The sequence below is a fragment of the Phyllobates terribilis genome, unplaced genomic scaffold (genome assembly GCF_046119375.1).
Source record: "Phyllobates terribilis strain yellow unplaced genomic scaffold, ASM4611937v1 Scaffold_3__8_contigs__length_932513732, whole genome shotgun sequence".
NCBI lineage: Eukaryota > Metazoa > Chordata > Amphibia > Anura > Dendrobatidae > Phyllobates > Phyllobates terribilis.
In genome coordinates this window covers 165,341,902-165,364,575 of record NW_027362763.1, presented here as the reverse complement: position 1 = coordinate 165,364,575, position 22,674 = coordinate 165,341,902, and the positions used below count along the sequence as shown (strand labels likewise).

Here is a 22,674-nt window from a genome sequence, read left to right as displayed (position 1 = left end):
CTAATTTTGGTTCTAGACATTACCGCAATGAATTTTAAACAAAACAATTCAGATGCAGTTGAAGTTCAGACTTTCAGCTTTCATTTGAGGGTATCCACATTAAAATTGGATGAAGGGTTTAGGAGTTTCAGCTCCTTAACATGTGCCACCCTGTTTTTAAAGGGACCAAAAGTAATTGGACAATTGACTCCAAGGCTATTTCATGGACAGGTGTGGGCAATCCCTTCGTTATGTCATTCTCAATTAAGCAGATAAAAGGCCTGGAGTTGATTTGAGGTATGGTGCTTGCATTTGGAAGGTTTTGCTGTGAATAGAGCTCTCCATGCAGGTGAAACAAGCCATCCTTAACCTGCAAAAACAGAAAAAACCCATCCGAAAAATTGCTACAATATTAGGAGTGGCAAAATCTACAGTTTGGTACATCCTGAGAAAGAAAGAAAGCACTGGTGAACTCATCAATGCAAAAAGACCTGGGTGCCCACGGAAGACAACAGTGGTGGATGATCGCAGAAAAATCTCCATGGTGAAGAGAAACCCCTTCACAACAGCCAACCAAGTGAACAACACTCTCCAGGAGGTAGGCGTATCAATATCCAAATCTACCATAAAGAGAAGACTGCATGAAAGTAAATACAGAGGGTTCATTGCACGGTGCAAGCCACTCATAAGCATCAAGAATAAAAAGGCTAAACTGGACTTTGCTAAAAAATATCTAAAAAAGCCAGCACAGTTCTGGAAGAACATTCTTTGGACAAATGAAACCAAGATCAACCTCTACCAGAATGATGGAAAGAGAAAAGTATGGCGAAGGCGTGGTACAGCTCATGATCCAAAGCATACCACATCATCTGTAAAACACGGTGGAGGCAGTGTGATGGCGTGGGCATGCATGGCTGCCAGTGGCACTGGGTCACTAGTGCTTATTGATGATGTGATACAGGACAGAAGCAGCCGAATGAATTCTGATGTCTTCAGAGCCATACTGTGTGCTCAGATCCAGTCAAATGCAGCCAAATTGATTGGTCGTCGTTTCATACTACAGATGGACAATGACCCAAAACATAAAGCCAAAGCAACCCAGGAGTTTATTAAAGCTAAGAAGTGGAATATTCTTGAATGGCCAAGTCAGTCACCTGATCTCAACCCAATTGAGCATGCATTTCACTTGTTAAAGACTAAACTGCAGACAGAAAGGCCCACAAACAAACAGCAACTGAAAACCACCGCAGTGAAGGCCTGGCAGAGCATCAAAAAGGAGGAAACACGGCATCTGGTGATGTCCATGAGTTCAAGACTTCAGGCAGTCATTGCCAACAAAGGGTTTTCAACCAAGTACTAGAAATGAACATTTTATTTACAATTATTTAATCTGTCCAATTACTTTTGGTCCCTTTAAAAACAGGGTGGCACATGTTAAGGAGCTGAAACTCCTAAACCCTTCATCCAATTTTAATGTGGATACCCTCAAATGAAAGCTGAAAGTCTGAACTTCAACTGCATCTGAATTGTTTTGTTTAAAATTCATTGTGGTAATGTCTACAACCAAAATTGGAAAAATGTTGTCTCTGTCCAAATATATATGGACCTAACTGTATATACCATAAGCTCACTGTGAGTTCCCCAACAACCGACCTAGTAGGGGAAACAGCCGCGGCCTCCTCTGTTAATCGGTCAATTGCGTAATTATCCTGACTATTGGGGGAAGTGGAGTTGTGTTCGCCTGACATACTGGTGACAGTGGTGGGACCTGTGTGATCTCTCCGGTGTCATCTGTGGCAATGTGGTAACAGTGGTGGGTTCTGTGTGACCCCACAGCTATTATCCCTGATAACTGGTGGCAGTGGTGGGATCTGGGCGACCCACCTGGCTGTTATCTGACACTCTAGGTTCTAATGCTCCCCTGTAGTATAAGACATGGTATAACCTAGGATCTAATACCCCATCTGCAGTATATGACATGGTTTAGCCTGGGATCTAATAATACCCTGTAGTATATGATCTGACATAACCTAGATAACCCCTGTAGTATACGAGATGGTGTAACCTAGATACCCCCCTGTAGTATATGAAATGGTATAGCCTAGATGCCCCCCTGCATTGTGCGACATGGTATAGGCTAGATGACCCCCTGCGGTATGCGACATGGTATAGCCTAGATGCCCCCCTGCGGTATGCGACATGGTATAGCCTAGATGCCCCCCTGCAGTATGCGACATGGTATAGCCTAATGCCCCCCTGCAGTATGCGACATGGTGTACCCTAGATGCCCCCCTGTAGTATATGACATGGTATACACTAGATGCCCTCCTGTAGTATATGGCATGGTATACCCTAGATACCCCCCTGTAGTATATGGCATGGTATACCCTAGATCCCCCCCCCTGTAGTGTATGGCATGGTATACCGTAGATACCCCCCTGTAGTGTATGGCATGGTATACCCTAGATCCCCCCCCCCCTGTACAGTCATGGCCAAAAGTATTGAGAATGAGACAAATAGTAATTTTTCCAAAGTTTACTGCTTCATTTTTTGTAATGGCAATTTGCATATACTCCTGAATGTCAACGAGCGATCAGCTTAACAGCAATTACTGTACTTGCAAGGTCAATATTTGCCCAGAAAATGAACTTTAACCCCCAAAACACATTTCAACATCATTGCAGTCCTGCCTTGAAAGGAGCAGCTAACATCGTTTTAGTGATTGATCCATTAACACAGGTGTGGGTGTTGATGAGGACAGGGCTGGCGATCAGTCAGTCATGATTAAGTAAGAATGACATCACTGGACACTTTAAAAGGAGGCTGGTTCTTGGTATCATTGTTTCTCTTCAGTTAACCATGGTTATCTCTAAAGAAACACGTGCAGCCATCATTGCACTGCACAAAAATGGCCTAACAGGGAAGAGTATCGCAGCTACAAAGATTGCACCTCAGTCAACAATCTATCGCATCATCAAGAACTTCAAGGAGAGAGCTTCCATTGTTGTCAAAAAGGCTCCAGGGCGCCCAAGAAAGACCAGCAAGCGCCAGGACCGTATCTTAAAACTGTTTCAGCTGCGGGATCGGACTACCAGCAGTGCCGAGCTTGCTCAGGAATGGCAGCAGGCTGGTGTGAGTGCTTCTGCACGCACTGTGAGGCGCAGACTCTTTGAGCAAGGGCTGGTTTCAAGGAGGGCAGCAAAGAAGCCACTTCTCTCCAGAAAAAACATCAGGGACCGACTGATATTCTGCAAAAGGTACAGGGAGTGGACTGCTGAGGACTGGGGCAAAGTCATTTTCTCTGATGAATCCCCTTTTCGATTGTTTGGGACATCTGGAAAACAGCTTATTCGGAGAAGAAGAGGTGAGCGCTACCACCAGTCTTGTCTCATGCCAACTGTAAAGCATCCTGAAACCATTCATGTGTGGGGTTGCTTCTCAGCCAAGGGAATCGGCTCACTCACAGTCTTGCCTAAAAACACAGCCATGAATAAAGAATGGTACCAGAATGTCCTCCAAGAGCAACTTCTCCCAACCGTCCAAGAGCAGTTTGGCGCCCAACAATGCCTTTTCCAGCATGATGGAGCACCTTGCCATAAAGCAAAGGTGATAACTAAATGGCTCATGGAACAAAACATAGAGATTTTGAGTCCATGGCCTGGAAACTCCCCAGATCTTAATCCCATTGAGAACTTGTGGTCAATCATCAAGAGACGGGTGGACAAACAAAAACCAACAAATTCTGGCAAAATGCAAGCATTGATTATGCAAGAATGGACTGCTATCAGTCAGGATTTGGTCCAAAAGTTGATTGAGAGCATGCCAGGGAGAATTACAGAGGTCTTGAAGAAGAAGGGGCAACACTGCAAATATTGACTTGCTGCATTAACTCATTCTAACTGTCAATATAACCTATTGGTACTCATAATATGATTGCAATTATATTTCTGTATGTGATATAAACATCAGACAAACACTAATAAAAACCAGAGGCCAGCAGATCATGTGAAAATATAATTTTGGTGTCATTCTCAAAACTTTTGGCCATGACTGTAGTGTATGGCATGGTAGACCCTAGATACCCCCCTGTAGTATATGGCATGGTATACCCTAGATCCCCTCCCCTGTAGTATATGGCATGTTATACCCTAGATCCCCCCCTTGTAGTGTATGGCATGGTATACCCTAGATCCCCCCCCCTGTAGTGTATGGCATGGTATACCCTAGATCCCCCCCCCTGTAGTGTATGGCATGGTATACCCTAGATACCCCCCTGTAGTATATGGCATGGTATACCCTAGATTCCCCCCTTGTAGTGTATGGCATGGTATACCCTAGATCCCCTCCCCTGTAGTATATGGCATGGTATACCCTAGATCCCCCCCCCCCCCCTGTAGTGTATGGCATGGTATACCCTAGATCCCCTCCCCTGTAGTATATGGCATGGTATACCCTAGATCCCCCCCCCTGTAGTGTATGGCATGGTATACCCTAGATCCCCCCCCTCCCTGTAGTGTATGGCATGGTATACCCTAGATACCCCCCTGTAGTATATGGCATGGTATACCCTAGATCCCCCCCCCTGTAGTATATGGCATGGTATACCCTAGATCCCCCCCCCCCTGTAGTGTATGGCATGGTATACCCTAGATCCCCTCCCCTGTAGTATATGGCATGGTATACCCTAGATCCCCCCCCCTGTAGTGTATGGCATGGTATACCCTAGATCCCCCCCCCCCTGTAGTGTATGGCATGGTATACCCTAGATACCCCCCTGTAGTATATGGCATGGTATACCCTAGATCCCCCCCCCCTGTAGTGTATGGCATGGTATACCCTAGATCCCCTCCCCTGTAGTATATGGCATGGTATACCCTAGATCCCCCCCCCTGTAGTGTATGGCATGGTATACCCTAGATCCCCTCCCTGTAGTGTATGGCATGGTATACCCTAGATACCCCCCCTGTAGTATATGGCATGGTATACCCTAGATCCCCCCCCCCCTGTAGTGTATGGCATGGTATACCCTAGATCCCCCCCCTCCCTGTAGTGTATGGCATGGTATACCCTAGATCCCCCCCCCTGTAGTATATGGCATGGTATACTCTAGATCCCCCCCCCCTGTAGTATATGGCATGGTATACCCTAGATACCCCCCCCCCTGTAGTATATGGCATGGTATACCCTAGATACCCCCCCTGTAGTATATGGCATGGTATACCCTAGATACCCCACCTGTAGTATATGGCATGGTATACCCTAGATCCCCCCCCTGTAGTATATGGCATGGTATACTCTAGATCCCCCCCCCCCCTGTAGTATATGGCATGGTATACCCTAGATACCCCCCCCCCCCGTAGTATATGGCATGGTATACCCTAGATACCCCACCTGTAGTATATGGCATGGTATACCCTAGATACCCCACCTGTAGTATATGGCATGGTATACCCTAGATACCCCACCTGTAGTATATGGCATGGTATACCCTAGATACCCCACCTGTAGTATATGGCATGGTATACCCTAGATCCCCCCCCCTGTAGTATATGGCATGGTATACCCTAGATCCCCCCCCCTGTAGTATATGGCATGGTATACCCTAGATCCCCCCCCTGTAGTGTATGGCATGGTATACCCTAGATCCCCCCCCTCCCTGTAGTGTATGGCATGGTATACCCTAGATCCCCCCCCCCTGTAGTATATGGCATGGTATACTCTAGATCCCCCCCCCCCCCTGTAGTATATGGCATGGTATACCCTAGATCCCCCCCCCCTGTAGTATATGGCATGGTATACCCTAGATACCCCCCCTGTAGTATATGGCATGGTATACCCTAGATACCCCACCTGTAGTATATGGCATGGTATACCCTAGATACCCCCCCTGTAGTATATGGCATGGTATACCCAAGATCCCCCCCCCCCCCTGTAGTATATGGCATGGTATACAATAGATCCCCCCCCCCCCCTATAGTGTATGAGATGGTACACCCTGGGCTCCCGGCAGGGCCCTTCCTTGTATTACTGGATGCACTATGACCAGACATGAACACTAGATATGAACCTGTCCCCGGGGACGGCCGTGAGCTGTGACCTATCCCCGCCAGTGCCGTTCTCTCCCTTCCCTCAGTTACCGCACACCTGCACATAATGAGGACCCCACTCACACTCACACTCACGGTTACCGGCTCCGCTTCCCTCTAGCAGCGCCCCGCCCCCTGCAGAGCATGACTTCCGCCTCCCTGTGCACAGATGACGTCTTCGGTGTAAGCCGGCGGCCATCTTATCTGTGGGCAGAATGGATATGCGGCTTCACTGAGGCACCTGCACCCTCTCCCTCCCTCCATACGTAACACAGGCGGCTTCTCTGATGTCAGTAGCGCTATTCTGGAGATTCCCGCTTGTGTAATATTTATCCCGTGAGGTAAATGATGCCCGTTTGTAAGATGGCGCTGCCCAGAGTTGTAGTGACGAGACTTAGCGCCGCTTCATTACCAGAGGGAAGATGGTATGTCACCGCTGTGTCCTCACTGCTGTAGCTTGTGGACTGGACAGTGGGAGTGGAGGTTTGGTCTCCCAATAAAATATCCTCCTCACTGAGACAGAAACAGGTGAGCGGCGCCTGTGGGAGGAGATTGTGGCGCCGGTAAGAACTATGGCATTATTCAAATAGAAAAACGGTTCAGGAAACGCTCCTTCTGTGTGGAATTTTTGGTGGAGTTTTTAATCCCCTGAGTTTCTAGAAGCGTTTTTAGAAAGTGCGATTTTTTTCAGGCTTCTGATTGGCCAGTGCTTAGTTTAGAGCAGATCCCATCAGGAGATGCTTCAGAGAAGCGATCTGCACTCACCAGGTGTTTTTTTTTCCCCAAAAGCTGAAGCAAAAGTGACCAGGAAAGTCATCATTGCATAGACATGACTGGAGAGGCTCTTTCAAACGTTTTTGAGCGATTTTTCAGGATTTTACTTTTAGAAGATCTTTAAAACTAAAACCTCCTTATGCCCATACCCTTAGGCCATGTTCACACAAGGTTGTGTTTTTAGGTATTTTCTGAGGAGATCTGCTCTGTAAAACACGTGAATCTTCCTATTCACTGCTATGTAAAGGCGACTTTGTTGGTGGCGTATTCAGTCCGTTAATGGCGTCAGGTTTCCAGAAACACCTCGCGGTTATCAGTAGTGGGCGCTCCATTCTTCAGGCGTTTTCCGCTATGAAGCCGCTCCATACAAATCAATAGAAGTCAATGAGAAAGCTGAAATAAATCAACAAGTCGCCTGTGCCGTGTTCTTCTGTTTTCTCAGCATTTTCAGCTTGAAAAAAAACAACAAGTTTTTTATTCATTGTTTAATGAATGTCAAAAAAATGTGAGAAAATCACCCCCTTAAAAAGAAAAAAACAGTGTACAGAAAACACCCAAGAAAAATAACAAAAAAGGCATAAACATTTTAAAAAAAAAAAAGTCGCCATTTCCTGAAGCTTTTTCCACTTGAAAAACTTGTTTTTGACCACCAGAAAAAAAAGCAGTGTGAACACAGCCGACTGTCACAAAATTCACCACTGACCCTGATATTAAGACGATTGGTCACGTGGGTGCGGTGGCAGGTGTGAGGGGAGCGGATGAATGAGGCCACGTTCAGTATTTGGTTAGGTTTTTGCCTCAGTATTGTACTGAAGCAAAAACCTAACCAAATACTCAACGTGTGAACGTGGCCTTAGGCAGCTACAGCTAGGGCTTAGTCAGTTGATGAGTTGAGAGCTGGAGAGATGAAGTGAAAGAATCTGGGTGACTGATGAAGCCGAGATGGCGAAACGCCTGGCTCCGGTCATCTCCGTACCGGCAGCTCGTGTGTCAGTCCCAGTATAGAGCGGTCAGTACCTACCAAGAAAGGACCACCGGTTTACGGGCCATGAGGGCGAGCGCTCCCAGGGCTGATCCATGTGCACGGTGAGCGATCCTGTCTGATCACATCCCACAGAAAAGCTGCTGCAGCACAGATTGCAGATTTCTCAACTTCACCCATTGGGGACATTTTTGTGTATAGTTTTATACTTTTTTTTTTCTTACCTTTTTTCTATTATCCATAACTTTTTATTTTTCCATCCCCATAGTTTGTTTTTTTTTCAGAACAAGTTGTAGTTTTCAATGGCACCATTCACTTTATACCATACGACGTGCTGAAAAAATAGGGAAAAAAAAAATGGGGTGGAATCGAAATAAAACCAATCTATCTTGTCCTTGTTATTGTTTTGTTGTTCGGCTTTCACAACATTTATTTTGTGGTAAAAATGACCTGCTAAGTTTAGTTCTGTGGTTCGATGTGATCATGATAATAAATGTATTCATTTTTTTTTTTTTTTTTTGTCTTTTTAAAAAAAAAAAAAAAAGACTTTGGGGTGGGGGTGGTATTGCGCTTTAGTTGCCATACACTATAACCTTTTGGCCTTTCACGTTGTAGGAGGCTTGTTTTTTTGTGGGGTGAGCTGTTCTTGTTGATATTATTTCCTGGGTCCATACATCCTTTTGATTTTTTTGATTCCTCTTTTTATGGGGAGCGATGTGTTGAATAAACATCATTTCTATCATCTGCAAAGATTAATTCTGCCAATTACACACCCGGTGAGGTCAAATGTTATTTTTTTTACTTTTTAGAATTTGCTGTTTTACATTTTGGGAAACTGGGGGTTGAATGAATCATTTATTTTTTTTCTTTTCCTTCAGTAGTCCCCCGCTGCAATGACAATGCCATTGGTGCAATCTGAACCCCTTAAATGCCACTTTCACAATAGACTCCGGCATTTAAGAAATTGACCTACTAGGTCACGGCCCCACTATCAGTATTTGGTCAGCATTCGGTCAGTATTTTTTCTCAGGAGTGGGAGCCAAAACCAGGAGTGGGTGATAAATGCAGAATTGGTGACATTTCTATTATACCTTTTCTCTGATTGTTCCTCACCTGGTTTTTGCTCCCACTCCTGAGAAAAGATACTGACCGAATACTGACCAAATACTGATAGTGGGGCCAAGGCCTAACGATCAGATCTCGCTTCAGTCACAGGCGACTACTGTATAACATACGGTACGTGCGCACATTCAGCAAATGTTGACAAAGGGTTAATATACTGCCATTGGCTACTAGGAACCAGTGGTATAACGTACAGCTTATACCAATGCAAATTCTATCAACAGGGCACTAGCACAGCTCTGTAACAGTATTGGTCTTTTCATATAGGCCTTTGGGGCCCTCCTAGGCTCAATAGCCCAAGAGCATGCACCCATTATAGTTGCCCCCTGCTGGGAAAAAGAATGTACTGGATCATGTATTGGTTATAAATCTTATGATACGAGAAGTACTCCCCCCTCCCCAATCTGCAGTGACTGCTGTATATAGGACTGCTCAGTCATTGGCTTGTGAGATCAACCATGTTGACCGCCAAAGACGCCTACAATGGGTAGGTGAGCCGGGCAGTGAAGCAATGGGAGAAGGAAGCCTGGCCTCACTGACCCGGTGTAAACATGATACAGTCTAGGGACAAAGCAATTGTATTAACTACTTCTGGACCACCCATACACTTTAAACATCAGGGTGGTCTTGCTCCTACTCTGCAATCATTTTCTAAAATGTCACTGCCTAGGAGAGCAGCTACTAGCCATTGTGTAGTTGCAAAAGTGTGGATATGGCTGCCATAGAAAGCCAAAGTTTATTACTGTCTGTGCCTTCTCCATCACTAAAGAAGTGCTGTGTATAAAGTAATAGGATTCGATGATGGCGCTTCATCCTCCATACACAGGAGTCACGTGATCGCTGCGTATAGGGAGGGAGTAGGAGCTGCTGGCTCATAGGTGACACACACAGAATGTTGCATTTCCCCTGTAACTGGGACTAATATACCTGCCCCAGCTACAAGGGAAATAGGATGAAACGAAAAACATTTCAGTATTTAAATATCCTCCCCCCAAGGGTCTTTTATTACCTTATGAGGGGTGCAATGTATAAAATAAATATAATGGGGAAAAAAATAAAAATGCCCAGTAAGAAAAAAAAAAAGTTCAATATATAAAAATATTTGTTACAGAATGGGGAACCAATTGTAAATGTATATTATTGGTCCTGTGTGGTCATAAAATAATCGGGAAAAACAGACACTTATTTCTATTATGTTTCCACCAATATCGTTAACAAAAAAACAGAGCATGTGACCGGGACATGTTCTGTTCGGTGTTTTTCCATTGCTGGATTGGAACTTGCGCTGTAATGTGTTAGCGACATGACTGGGGACTGCTGACATCTTGTGGCAGTTTGTGATCATTACACTCTCTATGCTCCCCATTGTATTTATTTATTTTACTTATATAGTAACATCATCATCACTGTTCCCATTGGTGCTCACGATCTACATTCCCTATCAGTATGTCTGTGGAGTGTGGGAGGAAACCGGAGAACCCGGAGGAAAGTCTTGCAAACACGGGGAGAACATCTATATATATAATTGTCTGTCTGTCCAGGAAATCCCACGTCGCTGATTGGTCCGGCCGCAGCCAATCAGCAACGCGGAATTTCAGAAAAAGATGGCGGCTGTTAGCGGCTCATCTGCCGGACGGAGGTCAGCGGCAATGCAGCAGGGAGATGACCGGCGCTAGCCGCTCATCTCCCCGCTGCTGGCAGCACAAGTACCCCGACAGGCGGCGCCGCTCACCTCCATGCGGCTAACGTCGGGAGATCAGCGGCTTGGCCCGCTGATCTCCGGAGGGCAAGTGTGAACGGAGGAGCAGGGAGCGGCGCCGCCGGTCAGGATGCTTCTGCTGCGAGCAGCCGCTCATCTCCCAGCTTCTCGCAGCGGAAGTAGCCGCACAAGCAGCGCCTCTCCCCGGTCCGCACTAATACGACGCTGATTGGTCGCGGGCGTCGACCGCGACCAATCAGTGATATGGGCGGAAAATTTAAACAACGCTCTGCTGATTGGTCGCGGTGGCCGGCCGCGACCAATCAGCATTATTGCCGCCAAATTTAAACACCGCTTTGCTGATTGGTCGCGACTAATCAGCGATTTTGGCGCCAAATTTAAACACGCTCTCCAGTCCTCACTAGCACGGTTCGCTGATTGGTCGCGGGCGGCGGCCAATCACCGATATTGCCGAAAAATTTAAACACCGCTTTGCTGATTGGTCGCGGTTGCCGGCCGCGACCAATCAGCGATTTTGGCGCCAAATTTAAACACCGCTCTGCTAATTGCGCCCGGTCGGCCGCATACATATTCTAGAATACCCGATGCGTTCGAATCGGGCCACCATCTAGTTGTTCTAATAATGGTTCATATATTTGCTTTATATTATTCTTTTTTAGATGTTATAGGCTGGGTGCACACTTTGTGCTCTTCGCTTACAGTATATGTCCGGAGCTTTTCCTGACATATTGTAATGTTGCCATAGGTGAACATTCGCCAGACGTAGGCTAAAAGTGTGTCCTTGCTGCCTCCGTCTGGCAGGATAACCTTTAATTGTATTGTATTGTGGTTTCCTATACAGAGGGCCATGCGGTTTATGTTTCTTTACAACGGGTCCCTATGGTGGACTGATGCTTTGGCATCCATCCTGACTGCACATTGTTGGGCACACACCTCCCAAGCATATGTTCCCAACAGAAAAGCCATCATTTAGCCTGTAAGAAGTGAAATACTCCATTGGCTGATGCTAGTGATCTTACCTACTATAAGGCTTTTATAATAATGAATCCTTCCTTCAGCCCCCTACAGGAAGGGGAGTAGTTATTTTGTGGCAGAGATTTCTTCAAGCCTCCTTGAAAAAGATGAAGAATGAAGTCAAGTTGTCTTTTGACCGGGCGACTCGTACATTCTCTTTCCATAGAGTTTCACCTGATACGGAAATGAGATTTCTGGACAAAGTCCCTTACCTTTCTTCAGATGAAATGGAAACAACTGAATCTTTTCATTAAGAATAGAACTCCAAAGCTCATCCTGGGGGGCATATCTGCACCTATAGGGGGCAAATTGTTTTAAATGTGGATGACTCCCTCTTTGCTCTAACGTCCATTGATCAAGCCTCATATCATTAATCCAAAATAGCACTATTATCACTTCCGAGGGGGGTTTTCATATAAAGCGGAAGGATTTATATAGATTATCAATAAAATATAATTTTTAAGAATTGTAGTTAAAATTATACTCACAATAATTTAAAGGAACTGAGCTCAAGACGTACAACATATGGTCACACTAATATTTATGTACATAGCAATATTATTAATACGGTGCTCAATAACATATATTCACACAAATTATGTGCACAGCAATATTAATAAGGTGCTGAATAATCACAGTGCCCTTAAAGTAAGGTTCGGTCTCACCTATGTCTTCTCTGTTATGCACCGTCCACCGCTGGATAAGTAAGACAAAGCCACACAAGTTATGAACGTTTGCCCTATAGTCCCTGTTGTGCCCAGTGTAGCTCCCGCTCTTACAAGGGCAGTACCCAAGTGTATATCCTAAGTAGGAATAGCAATGCCCCTACAAAAATATCCCTCCTGATGCATTTTCAACTCAGTAATGAGGCCTCATCAGGGAAGTGTTTTTGTAAGAGGGGAATGGGATCCTAAACATGATATGGGGTACAGCTGGGCCTGCAGTGGCAGTATAAACCCAGCCTAGCAATATTGTAGAAGTGTGAAGAATATTCTTTAGAATCCCATTCCCCTCTTACAAATGCACTCAGCTGAAAGCTAGAGATGGCTGCGAGGTCACCCAGGTACTAGTGATGGGTAGCTCCTGAACGAGCCGGCTCTTTATAGTGAATGATATGAGTCGGCTCCTGGCAGGGAGCCAATTGAAATTTAAACAGCTCTTTGCCAGTTCAGGTTCCACAGTCAGTCCTCGCCCCTCCCTCCCGGCAGTAGTCACTCTGATCTTATCCAGGAGACTGAGAATGCCTGCTCCTCCTGCACATAGCACTGACTCACAGCCCCGCCCCCCTCCAATCTGTGACAAGCAAGCAGCAGTCAGGCAGTAGTCAGGCACTTTATTAAAGGAACACTGACATCTGGATTTAGCCTGATTATAGTTATTTACCGCCAGCTTGTAAATCCTCGCTGAGCGAGGGAGAAACAGCGGATGTAAATGTGCGTCCCTTGTTCTCTCCCATTCCCTTGAATGGAAGAGAACAAATGATCCAGCGATGCATATGGGCAGGGCAGATAAGGATCTCCTCTGCAAACATACCATCTCTGGATTGAGCATCACTGGATCGCAGGCTCGGGTGCTGCATGGTCCATGCGGTCAGTCAGCGAGCGCTGGCCGACAACATGGTCGCATCCTGTGTGTCTTTTGCTGAATAGGGCTCCGGCACAGGACAACTTCCATGGAAACCCATGTAAACAGTTACATAGGTTTTTATGGAATACCAGCAGGATTGAAGCAGAATTTTTAAAATAAGTATATGGAGAATATACCTATTTTAAAAAGTTCTCTTCAATTAATGGCACTAATGCCCATGTGATCCAACCCCTTTAATGACATTATATTAGTGATGGCAAAAGACATTGGTCCTTGATGGGACACCAAAAAAACAGTCTTTTCCAAAACAGATAATAACAGAGGAAATAAACTGAATCAGTCCATCCAAGCTATGGCACTTAGTTTATCTATCCAATGGGCCCTAAAGACAATTTTAGGCTGCCTTCACACTTTGTGGATTTGCAGTGTAGTTTCCATGCAGATCATCAGCGTGGAAATTCCATGGCATTTACAGAAGCCAACAGTGGCAATGGTTTTTATCCAAAACACATTCTCACTTCGTGGAAAAATTCAGAATCTGACATGAGGTGTGAAATTGGCTTCAGCAGCAGCATGTGAATATGTGCAGAATATCCGAGATGCGAAATTCATTGCAGTCAATGGACGGGTGAATTCCGCAGCAAATTCCTTATCTAAATCCGCCTGGATGCAGATGCGACATTTGACACTGCAGTTTTGCTGCAGACTGTTTGCAGCAGACAGCCCACAGCGAACTCGCCAAGTGTGAAGGTAGCTTTAAAATGTGGCACTGATAATTAGTATCTTGTTGCTATTTTGCATGTTCATTTTGTGTTTGTTAAAGTTTTTACAGCAAATAATATAAAATCTGGTTATTCTGGAAACTATTCTGTTTTATGTCATAATATTGGCACATGTGTAGATTTTTACTAATCATGGGTTAAAACATACCAGAATTTGGCTTCAAATTTAAAGCCAAAGGTAATAGGAAATGAAGAGCCGGCTCACCAAAAAATCGCATTTTACCCATCACTACCAGGTACGATGGCCTGTAAGCTCCTGACACATTACTCCCTGCCTGCGATGCGCTGAGCTAATGCCCTGCAATGCAGAAGCATTGCAGAGTATTAACTCAGTGATCAGGACAGGGAAAGTTGATGTCCCATGGAATGACAGGGTAAAAAAAAGTTTTTAAAAATTGAAAAAATAAAAAAAAGAAAATCACAAAAAGAATGAAAAAATATTGTACCAATAAATACATATATTTAATGTAAAAACAAAAATAAACAAAGTACACATATTTTCGCATTGCCACATCCAGAACGACCTAATCTATAAAACTGTACCACTAATTAACCCCTTCAGTGAACACCATAAAAAAAAAAAAAAGGTGGAATAAAACGCAATCAAAAAGCCGAATGTAAATAAAAATGGTATAGCTGAAAACAGCATCTTGTTCCACAAAAAACAAGCTGCCAGACCGCCATCAGCGAAGAAGTAAAACAGCTATAGCTCTCAGAAGAACATAAAACGCAAGGCATAAATCTGGTATTGTTGTAATCTTACTGACCCAAAGAATAAAGCTGCCTTATCAATTTTACTACAAGGTGAACGGCATAAAAAATAAATAAAACCAATTCTTCACCTGCTGTTGATTTGTTCATTCTGCCTCCCAAAGAACGCAGTATGGCTCGGCACAAATTTATGCTGCGCTCTACGCTGAGTGGTTACGCTTGGTGTAAATCTCTGAAATACGTGATTGGGACGGAAGATGATTCCCTATAATGAGGCAGATGGAGAGACTGGACGCTGTCTGGCCTATGATCCGACGATGTCTGTCTCTTTAGGTGTGCATAAAAGCGCGGTCGACCACAATTTTGTGCACCTCTAAAAAGAAGAACAACGCTGAACAGAGTGAGTCCAGAGTAACTCTGCTGCCTCATTATAGTGAATGGATCCCCTGGGGGGTGTCACCTAAATTACGTCATTCAGAGATTTAGATGGAAACCCCAAAGTAAGTGCTCAGCGTAGAGCGCAGGATAAACGTGATCCCAAACGTTATGTAAAATGTTCCCAATAAAAGCTTCAACTCAATCCACAAAAAAGCAAGTCCCCACTCAGGTCCATCATCTGTCAAAGGAAATATAGGGGGCTTCCACGTTACTAGTAGCACAAAGGCTCTTAAAAAGCAAAATGGCTCATTCCCACCCAAAATAAATTCAGCGAATTCTCCACTCCCAAATTCAAATGCCACCCTCCCTTCTGAGCCCCAGTGTGCCTAAACCACATTTAGCGTCCACGTTTGTCAGTACTATTGCGATGAGAGCTTGTCTAATTTATGGGGTATGTGTCTCCAGAAGGATGAGCTGGGCACTACAATGCAGTAAATGAGATGCATAAAATTCTGTGACACACCTGTTGTGTCAATATGATCACTGCACCCCTAGATGAATTCATTGAGGGGTTTAGTTTGCAAAATAGGGTCACTTTTGGGAGATTCTGCTGTTTTGGCACCTCAGGGGCTCTGTAAATGTGACATGGCACCTGCAAACCATAACAACAAAATTTGTGCTATAATATGGCACTCCTTCCCTTCTGAGCTTTGTACTGTGCCTCCAAAAGTAGTTTTTGAACACATATGTGGTATTGGTGTACACCGAAGAAATGGCATAACAAATTGTACGATTTGTTTTCTCCTGCTATCCTTGTGAAAATTAAAAATTTGGGACTAAAGCAACATTTTTGTGGGAAAAATGTAATTTTTTTTTATTTTCCCGCCTCAACGTTATAAAATTCCATGAAGCACTTTCGGGTCCCGATTCTCACCACACATCTAGATAAATTCTTTGAGGGGTGTAGTTTCACTTTTGGGGGATTACCACTGTTTAGGCACATCGGGGGCTTTCCAAATTCAACATGGCGCGTACAGACCATTCCATCAAAGTCTACACTCCAAAACGTCACTCCTTCCTTTCAGTGCCTTACCATGAGCCCAAACAGTAGTTTTCCCCCACATATCGGGTATCAGCGTACTCAGAAGATATTGCACAACAAATGTTGGGGTCCATTTTCACCTGCTTTCCTTGTGAAATTGAAAAATTTGGGGCTATCACAGTTTAGTGCTATCCAATTCTGTGAAGCACCTGTGGGTTCAAGGTGCTTACCACACCATCACTAGATACGTTCCTTGAGGGATGCAGTTTCCAAAATGCGGTCACTTGTGGAGGGTTTCCACTGTTTAGGCACATCAGGGGTTCTCTAAACATGACATGGCACCCTCTATCTATTCCAGACAATTTTGCGTTCCTAAAGTCAAGGGGTTAATGTTACTCTGGTCTGTGCTACACTTGGAGGTGCTATATAGCCGGATAAATGGTGTGTGTAAAGGTTGAGGGTCTGCTCATCCCACTTTCCGGCTCAGAAGCTAATGGATAAAAGAACAATGTTTTTATCATTAAAAGAATATTATTTTTAAAGTCGGGCATGATGACAGCAGTCCCTCTTCAGCTTTAGTGCGACCCCCTCCACCTGTAGACCCCACACTACAATCACTGGTGAGGAGATGGTGATGGAAGGCGTGGAGGGTAGCGTGATTCCCTTGGCTCCACATCCAGTGCTCGGAGCGCATTCAGCTGGAACAGAGGAAAGAAGCAGAAAAACAGGGTCAGGCGGAGGCATCCTTGAATTATCTGACTCTGTGCACACATCATTTCTTCAGGGAGGTAGCGGAGGACTTGGCCGCAGCTCATGTCTTTATTAGGAACTAAAAAAAATGTCTTCTGTCTGTAGATATATAGGAATATAAATATATCAGGCCAAAGGTATCTGTGTCTTCATATGGACAGCATGGGGGAGGCCGGCAGCTGCTCGATATCAAGCTCCTATAATGCTTCTCCTTCTACTATGGGAATAAAATCTGTCACTAAAATTTACCACTCTTATGTAGATCACTACCTTGTTCTTAAGAATATTGTCCTATAAACAACCCGCTGGTGATAAATGTATGATCACTGAAGGTCCGACAGCAGAGACCACACCAATCACGAGTGCAGGGGTCCCAAAGTCCCCTGTGTGAATAGAGCGGTAACGTGCATCACTGCTCAATGCACTGCGGCGGTCACGGACACTCCCATAGAAGTGGTCAACACCCAGTTGTCAATGTGTTTGTAAATGTTCAGAAGGAATAACGGAGGAACGGCACAATGCAGAATTCTAAGAACAGAAAGTGGCAGCAAGACAGGTCCACTCTAAGCCACCCCAAAAATGCACATTGAGGGACACCCACTGCTTCTGCCACCACAAATATTGTCTGCAAAGCTATTTTTACACAAAAAAAACATTAATTTTGATTAATCAGCCAGCAATCAATTTCTGATATGAACCATTGTTTGTGACGTCAAGACATGGTATATCTCCTGGACTGTTCCTTTAAAACCATATCAAATATATTACTGTACCATTATTTAAGATGTGTATTTTAGGACTATATATATTATATATATTTCTCCTTTTAAACATCCAATATCAAAGAATCAAGGACATTTGTATTACTGAGACTGGCAGATTTGCTTTTTTTTACTTGTACATTAACATAATTTCCATCATGACCCATTTTACCCAATAGATAAACCTGCTCCTATATTCAAGGCCGACTTCGCTTAGTAATGTTAATATATGTATGCAGTCTAGCTCAGGCAACATACAGAAGCCATTCAGACATTTTATTAGGAGATTTTGATGGATGAGCCATAAAACGCGCAGTGAAGGTCTCTATTGTGGCTGCTTTTGAGATGTTTTTCTCATTCATGAGCATTAATACTTTCACATATCCTCGGTTACAGACCTTGCTCGGAATTTGTGTACCTCATATTTTTAGGTTTATTGTTCCATAATAAGCAGGCTTTCTTCCAGACGGACGAAAACTGCAGCATTCATCAGAGAAGAACCAGAAAATCCAAGAGAATAATGTCTACAGTACACATACATAAACTAACAAATATAAAAATAAACATCAGATACAATGAAGCAGTATGTATGCATAGAATATGGTGCAATGAATAAAGTGTTAGGCATTAGATGTTCCCCAACTTGCCACTTTCCAAATGTTGCAAAAGTACAACTCCGAGCATACCCCGGCATTAGAGGGCAGGGCCTGACAGATTTAAAGAACAGCAAAAGTCATAAATGGGCCCGTCGTGAACTGCACTTACCTTTTAAAAAATATTTATTAGGAATAAAACTTTTTTCTTTTTTATTTTGCCTCTCGATTGTGGAGATATTAGGAATCAATTTATTTGGAACTTAACAAGTTAACTTCTGTTAAGTCCAAGTGGGGGTTATCAAATATTTTTCACTAGAAGCGTGTACTTCTCCTGGTATAAGATGTCCTGCCCAGTGATAAGTAGGCATCATCACAGCAGAAGAAGGAAACGCCTCCACCATACCTTAGATTTCTCAGTGTGCGAGCTGTAAGGACACAGCTACGATCTCCTGATCTAACCTCCTGCGTGATTAGAAAGTACTGGGAGATTAGAACACTGATCACTAACACCTTTCAGGTAAGGTCCCTGTGGAAGAAGGGGCACCACAGCTGAGTTTAACGGTGTCACATTACAAACCCTTCTATGAGCTCCCTTCTCATAGCACTGTCAGGTCTGCTGCAGTGTCCCTTCCCCCACACTGCCTGTCCCTAGATGAGTCACACTTATGTCTGTTGTGACAGAGAAGCAAAGCTGATAAAAGTGTTTAGAATCATAGAATCATAGAATGGTAGAGTTGGAAGGGACCTCCTGGGTCATCTGGTCCAACCCCCTGCTCAAAGCAGGATTCACTAAATCATCTCAGACAGATGTCTGTCCAGCCTCTGTTTGAAGACGTCCATTGAAGGGGAACTCACCACCTCTCGTGGCAGCCTGTTCCACTCATTAATCACCCTAACTGTCAAAAAGTTTTTTCTAATATCTAATCTGTGTCTCCTCCCATTTAGTTTCATCCCATTGCTTCTAGTCTTTCCTTGTGCAAATGAGAATAAAGATGATCCTTCTACAATGTGACAGCCCTTGACATATTTGTAGACAGCTATTAAGTCTCCTCTCAGTCTTCTTTTTTGCAAGCTAAACATTCCCAAATCCTGCAACCGTTCCTCATAGGACATGGTTTGCAGACCAGTCACCATTCTGGTCGCTCTTCTCTGAACTTGCTCCAGTTTGTCTATGTCTTTTTTAAAATGTGGTGCCCAAAACTGTACACAGTATTCCAGATGAGGTCTGACCAAAGAGGAGTAAAGACCGATAATGACTTCACGTGATCTAGACTGTATGCTTCTGTTAATACATCCCAGAATTGTATTTGCCTTTTTTGCTGCTGCATCACACTGTTGACTCATGTTCAGTCTATGATCTATTAGTATACCTAAGTCTTTTTCACATGTACTGTTGCTTAGCTCTATTCCTCCCATTCTGTATATGCTTTTTTCATTTTTATTGCCCAGATGTAGTACTTTGCATTTTTCCCTGTTAAAAACCATTCTGTTAGTTGCTGCCCACTGCTCCAGTTTATTTAGGTCTTTTTGAATCCTCTCTCTCTCTTCTCTAGTATTAGCTATCCCTCCTAGCTTTGTGTCATCAGCAAATTTAATCAGTTTACCCTCAATTCCTTCATCTAAATCATTGATAAAGATGTTGAACAATACAGGTCCCAGGACGGAGCCCTGTGGTACCCCACTTGAGACATTCATCCAGCTGGATGTGAAGCCATTTACAACCACCCTTTGAGTCCGATCACTAAGCCAGTTATGAATCCACCTAACAGTTGCCTGGTCCATTGCATACTTGGTCATTTTTTCATTAAGGATGGTGTGAGATACTTTGTCAAATGCTTTGCTGAAGTCAAGATATACTATATCTACAGCATTTCCCTGATCCACCCAGTCAGTGATTCTGTCATAGAAGGAAATTAAGTTAGTCTGACATGACTTGTTAGTTACAAACCCATGCTGACTCTGGTTAATCACTTCATTCTTATCCATGTACTTACATACATGTTGTTTAATAATTTGTTCAAAGATCTTTCCTGGTATAGAAGTCAGACTCACCGGCCTATAGTTCCCTGGGTCCACCTTCTTCCCCTTTTTGAAGATAGGAACAACATTTGCTCTTCTCCAGTCTTCTGGGACTTCTCCTGTTCTCCAAGAATTTTCAAAGATTATGGAGAGTGGTTCTAAAATTTCTTCTATGATCTCCTTCAGTACTCTGGGGTGTAATTCATCTGGACCTGGAGACTTGAACTCATTTATGTTAGCTAAATATTCCCTCACAATCTTTCTGTTTACAGATAACTTGGATTCCTCTATTCCTTTAAAAGGACAGTGAAGATCAGTTGATGTTACATTTTCTTTCTGAGAGAAAACAGATGCAAAATAGGAATTAAAAAGTTCGGCCTTCTCAACATCCTCTCTTACCATTTCTCCATTTTCATCCTGTAAAAATCCTATAGCATCTTTGACTTTTCTTTTACTTTTGACATACCCCCAAAATCCTTTTTTATTGCTTTTGACATCTCTTGCAAGCCTTAATTCATTGTCAGCTTTAGCTAACCTGATACGTGCCCTGCAGGATCTGCAGACTGCATTATAATCTTCTTTAGATATGCCTCCCTCTTTCCATTTAATAAACATTTCTTTCTTTCTTTTTAGCATGTGTTTAAGTTCTGTGTTCATCCATCCTGGTTTCCTTAAATGCTTCCCATTCTTCCTACTTTTCGGGATTGTTAACGATTGTGCTTTGAGAATCTCATTTTTAAAAATTTCCCATCCTTCCTGGACATTTTTATCCTTAAGGACATCCAGCCATTGGATCCCTCCTATTCTCTTTCTGAGTCTCTTAAAATCTGCCTTTCTAAAATCTAACCTTGAAGTTTGAGTCTTCGCATGTCTTCCTCCTCTAGTTATCCAAAATTCTATAATAGCATGATCGCTGCCTCCTAGTGTCCCAGCCACCTTTACCTCCTCAACCATTTCCTCCCTGTTTATAAGGATTAGATCCAAAGTAGAAGATCCCCTTGTTTTCTCCCCTACCTTTTGGAAGATAAAGTTGTCAGCAAGAGAGGATAAGAATTTGCTTGACCCGTTAGTTTTACTTGAGAGAGATTCCCAACAAATGTCTGGATAGTTGAAATCTCCCATGACCACTACGTCATATTTTTTGGAGAACTTGGTCATTTGATACATAAAGAGTTCATCCATATCTTCAGCTTGCCCAGGTGGCCTGTAGTAAATGCCTACAATGGTGTCCTTTCAGTTGTTCTCTCCTTGTATTCTTACCCAAACAGTTTCCACAGAACTCCCAGTCTCTGAAGCTTCAATCTCTGTGCAGATATACGCTTTTCTAACATACAATGCGACACCTCCTCCTCGTTTATCAAGTCTGTTTCTTGCAAATAAGTTGTATCCTTTTAGCCTTTTATTCCAATCATGTGTATCGTCCCACCAAGTTTCAGTGATTCCAATGACATCATATTCCTTTTCCTGCGTTAGTAGTTCCAATTCTCCTTGTTTGTTGCCCATGCTTTGTGCATTTGTATAAAAACATTTTAGTTTGTGATTGGTTTCTCTTCCTCCCATATTTTTATTATTTAAATTGTTTTGTCTTTGTTCTTCCTTTCCACTTCCAGTAGCAGAGATCTCAATAGTATTTGTCAGCTGTATGGCTTTTTCTGGCCTTTTGCTTCCCTTCCCACATTGTTCTAGTTTAAAGCTCTCCTGATGAGTGTAGCAAGGCGACTTCCAAATACATGTTTTCCAGTCTTCGTAAGGTGCACCCCATCTCTAGCAAGTAGTCCATCGTATAGGTAATTCATTCCGTGATCCAGAAATCCAAATCCTTGTTGACGGCACCATCGACGTAGCCAGTTGTTCACCTGTAGAATCTTATTCCACCTCATTGTTCCATGGCCATCCACTGGGAGGATGGATGAGAAGACCACCTGCGCTCCCAATTCTTTCACTTTCTTGCCTAAGTCTTCAAAGTCACTGCAGATGGTTTCCAGGTCCTTTCTTGCGGTGTCATTTGTCCCCACATGTATTAGCAGGAATGGGTAGTGATCTGTAGGTCTGAAGAGTCTTGATATCCTGTCAGACACATCTTTAATTTTTGCTCCTGGAAGACAGCACATTTCTCTTGAGGTTATGTCTGGTCTGCAGATAGCGGCCTCTGTTCCTCTTAACAGGGAATCCCCCATGACCACCACTCTCCGTTTTTTCTTCACAACATTCTTCTTTCTCCATCCAGGAGGATTCTGAGGGCTTACAAGGTTATTCATTGCTGGCAAAGTCTTATTTTGCTGTATTTCTTCATGGTTCTCCTGAGTGAGAGCCTGGTACTGGTTCCTGAGCAGTATAGGTGCTGACTGCCTCTCGATCCTCCTGCTTCTCT

General features: G+C 43.7%; 1 protein-coding gene across 7 annotated transcripts in view; it reads right to left on the bottom strand.

Annotated features, from left to right (window-relative positions):
• UGGT1 (UDP-glucose glycoprotein glucosyltransferase 1) overlaps positions 1-6,271 on the bottom strand; it is a 101,789-nt gene extending 95,518 nt beyond the window's left edge. For 2 of the 7 annotated variants that reach the window (XM_073674254.1, XM_073674252.1), the window contains exon 1: positions 6,156-6,271. Coding sequence is in view for 2 of the 7 variants with exons in the window: in XM_073674250.1 (XP_073530351.1) it covers positions 6,168-6,211 (44 nt within the window). In the remaining 5 variants the exon portion in view is untranslated. Of the gene's footprint in view, positions 1-6,149 lie in introns of all 7 variants that reach the window. The other 5 variants (XM_073674250.1, XM_073674253.1, XM_073674249.1 and 2 more) reach the window with 5 other exon arrangements.
• Positions 6,272-22,674: the final 16,403 nt, after the last annotated feature.